The sequence below is a fragment of the Brachypodium distachyon genome, chromosome 5 (genome assembly GCF_000005505.3).
Source record: "Brachypodium distachyon strain Bd21 chromosome 5, Brachypodium_distachyon_v3.0, whole genome shotgun sequence".
NCBI classification, from domain to species: domain Eukaryota; kingdom Viridiplantae; phylum Streptophyta; class Magnoliopsida; order Poales; family Poaceae; genus Brachypodium; species Brachypodium distachyon.
The window spans coordinates 767,646-779,164 of NC_016135.3; the positions used below are offsets into that span (position 1 = coordinate 767,646).

Here is an 11,519-nt window from a genome sequence, read left to right on the forward strand (position 1 = left end):
TGCCTTCATGAATACATTTATAATTTATTTATTTATAATCAATAAAGAAACTGAAAGAAAACTGCGTTTAGTGATTGAGGAACTCAACAGTCAAGACTGTATCTTTTGATGTCGCATGGAGACAAGCTGTTTCTGTAGCAAAACGAGGCATAAAACACAAAGCACAGAACCGAAAATAGAATCAATCAAGATGTGCTTAAATTCCTACATATAAGTTCTGCAAGTCCCAATTCACAGATTCTATGGGCAAAAGTGGGACAGGTACTGTTTTAAGTATATGTAAACAGACGAGCATAATAGCTTCCCCCCTCCTACTACAGTTGCTGACTTCAGTTTGTCTTGGCCTTTGTGGTTCTTCTCTTCGAGTGCCTTCTTGGGATAGAGTTCTTCATCCCCAAGAAGAAAAGTAGTGCACCGAAAAGTGCAAGGTTCTGAACAGAGAAAGGAATGCAGTTATAAAAAACAGTGACAACTTAATGATGAAATAGTTCAATGTTAAAGCTTACTAGGCATGATTTGCCAGACAAACCTGTGAAAACTTGGTGAAAAGCACGACAAATTGCTGCGACTCCATTTCATAGTTGTAGAAGTCATACACAACAGGGGTTATAAATGCCAAGTAGACAAGCTGCACAAGTGGATGACGTAAATATTTACAGGTTTCAACAAAAGAAGTGAAGAACGGTAAGAAAGGAAAGGAAGCGACTGCAAGACTAATATAGTCAAGGCATGATCATTATTTTCGTCGAATTAATATATCTTTGGTCTCTTTATTATAAACCATAAACAAATCTATGGTTTAGCAACAGCATGGATTGATGTCCTGAAGGATTGTTAACATTTGTTTAATTGGGATATAGAATACATTTTTCTTTATTACAGCAAATCAGTTGCCCAAAATTCATCAGATAAAAGCCTATCAAGTGAGTAAACTATACTATATTTGGAATCTTCCCAGAAATTTAAAGTTTCCATATTCAGATGCTAGGACAGGATATTACAAACGAAAATGTATGAAGGATCATATGTCGCAGTAGCAACAATGCTAGCGAATTGCCAATGAAATGTACACACTAAGACATTTACAACAAAATGCATCATATCTTTTAAATTATATTCGCACTGCATCACAATGATACGTCTTTTAAAAAAGTTCGAGAAAACATGATGCGACCAGTCTACATTTTGAAGTCCCCTTAATGTAAACTTTATATATAGTGCCTGCAGAGTAACAATACCCACCAGTAGGACCGCTCCAAATGAGCTGCTGATGATGAACAGCAGACCACCAAATGCTTTAAGAAACATGGTTGATGCAACAACAGTTTTAATCTGTAAACGAGCAAGATAAAAGCCATCAAAATGAGCAACTAAGTAGAATGAATTCTTACAACAACAAAAAAAAACAATGAGGTGGAATGAGGCAGGAAACCAGGAAAAAACATTCCTACATCGATATGTGGCGCTGCCATTCCTATGTTCTTGGACACTTGCTTGACAAAGAGCTCGAACTTTGGCTTCAAAGAGCTTGCTGCCGCTCCACCATCGGCTCCAAACTCGCTGAACCTGCATGTACGATGTTAGTGTACCAACCACAATCTCCACGAGCATACGTATTACTAGATCGGTATAGAGTACACTGAAGCAAACAACGCTAGCAGAAGAAATGAAATTCAAACTTAAAAAAACATGGTCCATGGTGACTGAAACACGTTTGTGGGTACCAACCAATTCAAGGAATTCCATGAGAACCAACAAGTATAGTGCCCGAAACCCTGGGGGTGGGGGTTGTGAAGCTCAGCGAAATGACCAGCCCGGATTCGACGAGAACAGCAAACAGAACTGCGCACCGCTATCCGCAGTGATCTGGAAGGAACCCTTGCACGAACGTACGGATCCACCCCCACCTCTAACGATCCACCGCGGAAAAGGCTAACATCTACCGACACTGTCTAGATCAACGTCGAGATCCGAGAACACGGCGCACAGTCCGGATCCCGCCGCGAGCGAGCAGACCTTGGTCGTTTTGTGTCCCCGCCCAAGCCGCGGCCTGTACGGAGCCTACTCGGCTCGAGTCCGGTGACGGCGACACGACGGAGGGCGTCCATCCACGGGAAGAAGGAGCTGAAACGAGTTGAGATCTGGTGGAGAGAGAGAGGGGGGGAGGGGGCGTGGACGTACTCTTGGTAGGCGGAGAGGAGGAAGATGGAGGCGAAGAGAACCCTCCCGACGAAGGAGATGAACCCCATGGATGGATGGATCCTTGTTCCGGCAGCCCGCCTCGGTCGATTTCCCCCCTCTCCTGTTCTGCGACGAGCACCCACCCGAGGAGGAAGGAGGATGGAAGGAGGCGATGGATGGGATGGTCGCCGAGTTCTCTTGTTGGTCTTTTGCTGCCACGCACGGCTCGCCTTGCCGACGCCCAAGTTGGCGCTTGGTCTGATTGTCTGAGTGTCTGATCGGTTGGACTGGACTTGTATACGTGTCGGCGAAAATGTGTCACCTTGTTTGAATGTACAAATGTTGAATCTGTATCGTCACACGTAACCAGTCATACTTCTTTCGTTCCAAAATAAGCGAGATGAATTTGTATAATTTTTGGGATGGAGTAAGTAATTAATATTCATTGATTGTGAACATTGTTTGACAGCCAAAAGTAACTTGAGTGGACAAAAGCAAACGACACCAAATCAAGGGGGAGCAAATTGATATGGGTGCGGGGTGGTCAGATCTTTCGATGAGATTGGTAACTCTTGATTTGGGTAAGAGGTGACGTTGATGATCTAACTACAGCCTAGAAGACAGCGCCTTAGCAATCGATACACCAACTCCGGAGGGTTATTGATCACGCGGGGACACGATCAATCTGACCACGAAGGTCTTTGTTCCTGCAAGCAATTGAAGAACAAGATAAATAACGGATGCAATCTGAAATTGCGAATATACTATATCAAACCAATGTCTTGACGAGACGATAAGTTGGGGTTCCGAAAGCGGTAAAACAGGTGGTCTAACCGATACACGCGATTACACGAAATAGTAGCGATGTCTAACTTTTAACTAAACAAAACCCAAGTCTCTATAGGGAGGCTCATGGGGTATATAAAAGGAGGAGGGAGAGAGATTTTCGTCCACCTTGAGTAAGGAGGCCAAAATCCAATTCTATCTATAACTTTCCTAACAAATTACAACTCTTTAGGAAACAGACAAACAGATCCGTCAGCTTGTTTTGTCTGCCACGGTCAGCACGCGTTGAATCTCCTTGTGGGGCCGGATCCGTTGCGAAGGTTTTGTAATTACCTTTCCAACAAGTACTTTTTTGCTTGATTTGGACTCCGGATGCAGCCTGGGTGATTAAAACAAATTCGAGTCTCCTGACAGCTCGGACCCGAATCGGATTCAACTTTAATTCGTGATATCTTTCTCTAGCAAGCTCCGAATCATGTGCCGTTTGATTTGTTGAAAGGTAAATTTGATAGGCTTCACCTTGCGTCACCCGCTGCATGCTATCGCACCTCATCTTCACTTTGGACTTGTAGAGTTCAATAAGATGTCTGCATAATAAGATCATACAAAATAGTAGCTCTGCCTCTTTGCAAGTACTATATTGAACAAATTTAATACTTGATTTCACCTGATTATAATTGTTATTGAATACTCCAACAATTAAGGTTCTAATGGTCGTATCCATGGTGGCCATGTCAATATCACAAATCTTACAAAATTAGCAGGACAAATGTATACATCATGTTAAAAGGCACCGAGCAAGAAAAAATATAACCAAATGATATATCGTTTTCAATATACGTCTACCATAAGAACTCGCCACTACCTACGACTTATACCTAGTAGTTTACTTTTGTCTCTTCTTTATATAAAAATGTATATGTTGAGTCCTCGACTTCAAAATGGGACAAAAAAAGAAACTCCAAACTCTCCAATTGAACAATTTGGTCCCTTCACTGAAATAAAACAGTACGAGCAATCACATGGCTTGTTTTTAGACCTGAATTGGCACGTGGCTTTCCACTTTGCCACATCTATGCTACTCGACATATATCCTCTCTTATTTTTCTTTCTGTACCTGTGGGACCCCTTTTTCACCTGATATAGCAAAACCATGGTGTCTGGGGAGGACGAGAAAAACAGAAGAGGCTGCGATGGAAGGGAGTGCCCGAGAGCCGGAGGAGGAAAGAGAGAGAGAGAGTCAGGATAGGAAATTAGAACATTTTTTTCTCTGACATAGGAGTGCCAAATTGCCTACGAATGGGACCTCACTTGGGAATAAAAATACCCCAACTTCTCCATTATTTACACCGCTTCCCCTATTTCTTCTCCCTGTGTCTCTCTTACCTGCCCCAAACTTCGCAGCGACGACCAATCCCCAACCTACCAACCCGCGCCTCAATGCCATCCATGGCAGGGACTTCACCATCGCCACCACAACCGGTGACGACGTTGTTGCCGCTAGTGGCTGTGTTCTCGCCGTCACGCCTTCGCAGGCAGTCGATGTGCTCGCCATCGCCCGCCAGGGTCTTCGCCGCATCAAACCTTCATGTCGCTCAAGGCTCCGACCTTCAATGCCATGGTACGAGAGATTGGGTAGTTGGAGGAGTGGAATTATTGAGTATTTTTATCTTCTTCTCAGATTTGGCATCAGAGCATCTACTTGCTCTGGTTCCAAATATTTCGCTTTGGCAATGCTGGCCTTATGACGGTTAAAAGCGGTGCCAAATGCTAAATTGCTATTTGGTCACACCACGTAATTCCTTAGGAATGAGTTGGTTAGAGAGACAAATAAGATGAGGTCGATGGCCAAATGCTGATCCTCCCGCAAAACTATACCGCGTCATCACTCTTCGCTTGAAGATAGGGAACTAAATGTCCAGCGGAGTTGAGATACTAGGTACATATTTTCCGATAAATCATGGAAAAGACATGTGATTAGAGGTCTCAAGGGATCTTCACAAATCGTTTGATTAGATGTCCAATCTCTCATATGATCCATTTATTTAAGATTTAATGGTTATAATTGAAAGTTAATTTTTCGCTGACTAGATATTTTCATTTGATACGTTCCCAAATGAAAAAATAAAATACACTTTTCACCTTTTTAGTCTGTAATTTCAGGTAATTTAATAGGTTGAGATTTAAAATTCCGTGTCCCTGGGATCTTTTTGGATTTGCCATATTCATCTGAACGCATATGGACTGCTCCTGGTTACCAAGTCGTTGGTGCGTCATCACGCTCCAAGATTTGCTGGAGGAAGAAAAGTTGGATACGCGGTAGGTACACTTCCTCCCTCCTTCTTCCCCGTCGCTGTCCAAAGCAGGCGTCCCCGTCGCGGCAGATTTTCAGAACCACCAATTCACGCTCGCGCCACCAACCAACCATCCAAGATCCAAGCACGCTGCCATGGCGGGCGCCGCCGACTACGACCGCGCGGCCGACCTCCGCGCGCTGGACGCCACCTTCTCCGGCGTCCACGGCCTCGCGGCCTCCGGCATCACCCGGCTCCCGCGCATCTTCCGCGCCGCCGTCCCCGACGCGGCCGGCCAAGTCCAAGAGCCACCGCCGCCGCCGTCGCCGGCCGCTATCCCGGTGATCGACCTGAGCGGCGGCCGCGCGGCCACGGTGGCCGCCGTGGGGCGGGCGGCGGCGGAGTGGGGGTTCTTCCAGGTGACGGGCCACGGGGTGGCCCCCGAGGTGGCCTCCGCGGCGGTGCGGGCGGCCAGGGCGTTCCACGAGACCCCCGGCGGGGAAGGCAGCGAGAAGGCGCGGCTCTACTCGCGCGACCCGGCCATGGCCGTCAAGTACAACTGCAACTTCGACCTCCACCAGTCCAAGCTCGCCAACTGGCGCGACACCCTCTACCTCCGCATGGCCCCCCACCCGCCGCCGCCCGCCGACATGCCGGACTCCTGCCGGTGAGCCTCCTTCCATTACCGGACTAGCTGCTAAACAGAGTTCTTGAATCTTGATCAGTCTGCACTCTGCAGCCAAGAAAAGTCCACTGTTAATTAAGTGTCAAAGTCTCTCATGCCCATGTCTCGTTTGACAAAATTACCGCCCACCAAAGAGAGATAATTCTTGATCTGAACAACAATTGAATTTTGATCTTGATCTGGTTGCAGAGACGTGTTCTTTGAGTACGCCGAGCAGGTGAGGAACCTCTGGGACAAGCTCTTCGGGCTGCTGTCCGAAGCACTGGGCCTCAACACAAGCCACCTGTCTGACATGGGGTGCAACAAGGGGCAGATGATCCTCTGCCACTACTACCCTCCCTGCCCGGAGCCCTCCCACGCCGTCGGCACCACCCGCCACTCCGACTCCGGCTTCCTCACCGTGCTCCTCCAGGACGCCGTCGGCGGGCTCCAGATCCTCCACGGGGACCGGTGGCTCGACGTCACGCCGATCCCCGGCGCGTTCATCGTCAACGTCGGCGATCTCTTGCAGATGGTCTCCAATGACAGGTTCAGGAGCGTGGAGCACAGGGTCGTCCTCGGTGCCGCCAAGGATGCCGCCATGGCGAGGGTCTCCATCGCGTGCTTCCCCAGCGACCCGGATTCGACGAGGGTGTACGGCCCCATCAAGGAGCTGCTGTCGGAGGAGAACCCGGCGTTGTATCGGGAGACGCTCGCGAGGGACTACGTCGCGCATTACTACTCGCTCGGGTTAGGCCCTAAGATGGCCATGAATGATTTCCGTCTATGAATGAATGAATTTGATGGCAAGACCTTTCGGGAAGAAATTCAAGTTCGTGGGTGATGTTGATTCCAAGAGTGGCTGGCTTGTGTATTCTCTAATGCATTGCCAGACGTTAAATTATTCGTCAGAATATATAGAACTTGACAACAAAATGAACCCGCACGTTAGAGCAACACATGATGACAGTAACTCATACTTCCACCATGACGTCCTTTTTTCTTGTTCTGAAACTTACCAGATGACCAATAACCTGATTGCGATGCCCCCTTCAGACTCCAGTCATGGTCGAGCCCACAAACGGTCTATTTGCTGCCCGACGGCATGTTTGTTCATTACGGTTCTCGATCGGTGCTTACCTTGCCCACAAAGATAAGACATTTCCGTTCAGCAGGAGACAGAGGCCAAGAAATAACATGCATACTTGATGTAGTATTTGTCAGTACAAAGTAGGGAATTGATTTGGACAAAGCCCTAAGCCGTAAGCACTAGACTCCAATTGATTTGGCAATTCTGGAACCAGAATGGGCGACTGCCAGCCAGAATGTGATACTAATAACTGTATTTCGTATCAGCGACAATATGTGGGCCTTGTGAGATGGAGGAGGAGCCGTTCCTCGACGACGACAAGCTCTGGATCGTCAAGCTGACCAGGAAGACGCTGCTGGCTTCTCCTTGAAGCAAATCGACGCAGGAACTCTTGCGGGCTCGATCGATCTCCAAGCACAGAGTTCAGTTTTAGGATTTATGGACTATGTTGTCTAGTCTGTTAGGATTGTGTGATTATCGTTGCAAGTTAATTGCGGGTAATATATATCCTCGACATAGATCTGTGTTGATTAATTCCTGTATGCTTTTGAGACCATCCTTGCTAGCCCCTGTTTAATTTGAGGATTTTTATGCTCTAAAATTAATTCTGACCCGATTTTAATTTTATTTTGTGCTTTGAGACCATCATGCTAGCCCTGTTTATTTTGAGGATTTTGACGCGAGAAAATTAAGTCTGACGATTAATGTTGTTTTCGTTTTAATTTTTTTTTAATACTCCCTCCGTCCAACAAAACGTGTCTCAAGTTTGTCAAAATTTGAATGTATCTAGACATGACTTAGTATATAGATGCATTCAAATTTTGTCAAAGTTGAGACATCTTTTGTTGGACGGAGGGGGTATAATGTGTTTGGTATCGTTCATTCGTTCTAATAAAAATATGGCGGTGTGCATAAGACCTGGAGGTTTTGCCTTCATTCTTCGAAAAAAATAAATTTGCAGAGTGTCATCATCAATGTTTGATTTGGGCATGTTCACATTTTTATCCATTGCATTTTGTTTTCTGAACTCGCAAGTTATTGTACTCCCTCCGTCCAACAAAAGATGTCTCAAGTTTGTCCAAATTTGGATGTATTTAGACATGACTTAGTGTATAGATGCATTCAAAATTGGTCAAAGTTGAGACATCTTTGTTGGACGGAGGGAGTACTCAATATTCATTGATTAATTGTGACAACTCAACAAAAAAATTCTGATAGCAATCTGCTCATAAAACCACCCATGGATACCTGACCTGAATGGGGGTATGGATCGTCGTTTTCGTCAACGGGTGTCACCCATGGGGTAAGCCAATTAGTAATGGGCAGGGCATGAGTACAACTTGGCGCCCATGGGTTGCCTAATTATTTTTTTTAATAATGTTTATAAGCCAAACTACAATTATGTAATTGCACATGTAATTGCACTTTTTCATGTGAATTATGATCTTATATTGATGCATGCATAATACATATATTATCATTTCTTTCATGTTTATGATGTTCTTATATTAATGCACAACTAGAGTGACCCACACGTTTGCACGACTAGAGTTTCTACAGATTATCACCATCTTTGAGCCGGGGGTTCATCACCTTTCGTTTTGGGAAACTAAGCTCCCTGATATGGATGGCAATGGGTACTCACTACCCGTGCACTTACCCTCTAGGTATTTTTGTGTTCTTGTTACATGCTCATGCCGGCAAGGTTTTACATGGTCTTAGCACATGCTTTACAAAATGGACTATCTCTGATACATTTTCATAACTTAGGGTTTTAACTTTGTGATTTGAAGCATCGGACCAACTTTTGTAATTTTTTTAGTTGATATTTTTATTGGGCCTTCATTTAGCATTAATAACGAGTAATGTGAATGAAACAACAGCAAAATTGAAATAATTCTTAAAGTTGTCAAAACTTATTTATTTATTGGCATGAAGCCATACTTTTGTATACAAGATTGAGATAAATAAGTCAAGTCAATACACTAAATTTTAAATCGGTACACACTTCACAAATACACTTTGGGTATATAAGAATGGCCCGGCAAAGGTTTCTTCCTTGCAGATCTCCACCAATCAGCAATACAAATAAGCAGCTACGGGTGGTCTGAACTTAATTGGGTAAACTCGCCTTGTCTCTAAAGTCCGACGAAGATCTGGCCCACTCTCGCGCCCCTCGTTCTTTCCGGATGTCTGCTCCCTCACACGCGACAACTGTCGGTTCAGAAATCTTGGTCATAATAACCGTTGATAACTTAACTGAGTGTGTATTTTTTCCAAAATCATTAAATCATTATTATCATTAGAATAAATAAATAATTGGTCGGTGGTGCGTACGTGGACAAACAAATTGCGTCCGAAAAGAACACGTCTCGTCGTCCGACATCGATCAGAGTCCAAACCGAGACTGACTAGGGTTTGGTTGATCGACTATATATATCTGAACCCAGAGCTAGCCGCCGCCTCCAGTCCAGATCGATCTATAGAAAGAGAAGGATATATCGAGATCCGGCGAGATGAAGCATGATAGGGCTGAGGAGGTTGCGTCCGACGGCGACGGAGAGATCAAGTCGCAGAATCCGGCGGAGGCAGCAGAAGCAGCGCCGCAAACAGAGGGCCTGTCGTCCAAGAGAGCATCATCCGCCGGACCGAGCGGCGACGGCGACGCCATGATCAAGTCGCAGAAGGTGGCGGAGGGCGACAAGGCGGAGGCGGGGAAGGCGAAGAGGATCGCCAAGGTGCCCCAGAAGTACATCGATCTGCTGCGCAATGGCGGCTTCCCCAGGCTTCCCACCTTCGACGGCCCCAGCAAATCCCGATCTCCTGCCGTCCAGGCACGCGTGGCTCACTGCAAAGCTCTGGTGGACGAACTCCGAGCCTACAACGCCGGCATCCTGGCGCAGTACGACGAGCTCGGCCACGCCTACCATGAGGTCGAGGAGGAGCCGTGGATCGACGAAGCCATGGCCCGCCAGCTGGCCAGGAAGAAGCCGATCCCGCCGCCGGCTTCATCTTGATCGAAGCAGGAATTTCATCAAGAACATGCTTATCCATCCCCTGCCAAAACTATAGAGTTTATACGCGCGAGAGTCGACTTTGTATAATTAGAATTTAAGTTAATGTCCGTGATGTCCATCTGGGACAAGTTAATGCTCTGGTAATCGATAGTATAATCTGTCTCACAGTCCGGTTCAACTTGCCCTGCAGATGGTCATAAAAGACCTCATAATCTGTTAGTTAATGATCGTGACTTCATGAATAACTCAAGCTATTAGTACAGTTTCTTTTCCTTGCGTCAGTGACTTAATCTTAGATGAATTTAGCTGTGTTCATGTCGTGGTGGTATCACGGAACCGGAGGAGAGAGGACGTAAAGGGAACCACGCACGATTCACACAAGAACACACAGATTTACCCAGGTTCAGAGCCCTCTTGTCGAGGTAAGACTCTTACTCCTGATTTGTTGTGTTAGCCGAGATAGGCAAGGTCTACAATGGCGCTCCTTGAGCTGTATTCTTGAGGAAAAAGAAGAAAGGGGAAACCTTAGATGCCTAGAATGCTCCGTCCATCTCTACAGAGGGGTAAGATTCTATTTATAGGGGGTTACTTGGGCCTTGCCAGGCACGCGGCTTGATTCTCTCCAGTCAGTACCGCAGGGGACAAGACAGCTTTATTTTTCCCTGCCAGCCTGCAACGGGTACAGCTATCCTCTGCCGGCTTCTGTCATAGATTCTCTTTCGGTGCTTCTCTAGCGTGGTCTCCTGACACCGGTACGCAGGCGCTGACTGCTTTTCGGGAAATAATGATGGCGTTGCTTTACTTTGCACTGCGTGGTCAGGATAAGACCGTTGAGGGATCTCGGCTATCGCCGAGACCAATGTGCCCATCCTTATCCTGCAAACTCATAAGACAAGATAGGCCTGCCGGCATACACCCGGGATGCCGGCTTAGCGTTAGTTGTACTTTACGATGCCGACATACGTAACTATGCCGGCTTTGCCTCCGTCATCTCGGGTAGAGCTGTGTCGCCATGACCCTATCCGAGGTCATCCCCCCCGACAGTTCATGTATATGCAATGTGATACCTCCGACACTTGCTACGGAAGATGCGTCAGAGGTGGCGCATCACCACTTGACGCATAGTTTTTGACGGTTCCCTGTTTCGTCAGAAGAGAGGGTTTGAGGGTCGTCAAAGATAAACTGTACTGTAGTAGTGAGTAAACATCACGGGATAGAGCTTACAAATCAACAAGAAACTAAAAATCAACAAAGGTTTCTGAACTCTTGATCTGTTACAAGGAATCTCACAAACAGCTAAAGTAATCAACAGTTGTATGTCTCAGATGTCTCAGATCACAGGAACATCAAGATAAGCAGGAAGCTGAGAATTAAAGGAAGAGAGCGATTCGGTTTTTTTCTCAGTTAAGTCACTGTGTGGGCTGTCTTTCTTCTTATGGCAATGAGTTGGTGACATTAATTTTTTTTGTCAAAGTCTCAATGGTTGA

The 11,519-nt window shown here is 46.1% G+C and overlaps 2 protein-coding genes and 1 long non-coding RNA gene across 3 annotated transcripts; 2 read left to right on the forward strand and 1 right to left on the reverse strand.

The window, feature by feature from the left end:
• Positions 1 to 51: 51 nt before the first annotated feature.
• Positions 52 to 2,447, reverse strand: LOC100846873. Its single transcript, XM_003579852.4, has 5 exons — positions 2,182 to 2,447; positions 1,452 to 1,566; positions 1,243 to 1,332; positions 530 to 628; positions 52 to 431 (listed from the first exon to the last, which is right to left on the reverse strand). Exons 1-5 carry the CDS (start codon positions 2,247 to 2,249, stop codon positions 330 to 332), a joined length of 474 nt encoding a protein of 157 aa, XP_003579900.1. The 5' UTR covers positions 2,250 to 2,447; the 3' UTR covers positions 52 to 329.
• Positions 2,448 to 5,171: 2,724 nt separating this feature from the next.
• Positions 5,172 to 6,829, forward strand: LOC100845142 (1-aminocyclopropane-1-carboxylate oxidase homolog 2). The gene is made up of 2 exons (XM_003579847.4): positions 5,172 to 5,928; positions 6,136 to 6,829. Exons 1-2 carry the CDS (start codon positions 5,417 to 5,419, stop codon positions 6,713 to 6,715), a joined length of 1,092 nt encoding a protein of 363 aa, XP_003579895.1. The 5' UTR covers positions 5,172 to 5,416; the 3' UTR covers positions 6,716 to 6,829.
• A 152-nt stretch (positions 6,830 to 6,981) lies between these two features.
• On the forward strand, positions 6,982 to 7,620 carry LOC112269528. The gene is made up of 2 exons (XR_002961403.1): positions 6,982 to 7,187; positions 7,282 to 7,620. It is a non-coding gene; the product is annotated as an uncharacterized LOC112269528 (long non-coding RNA).
• The last annotated feature ends 3,899 nt before the right edge of the window (positions 7,621 to 11,519 follow it).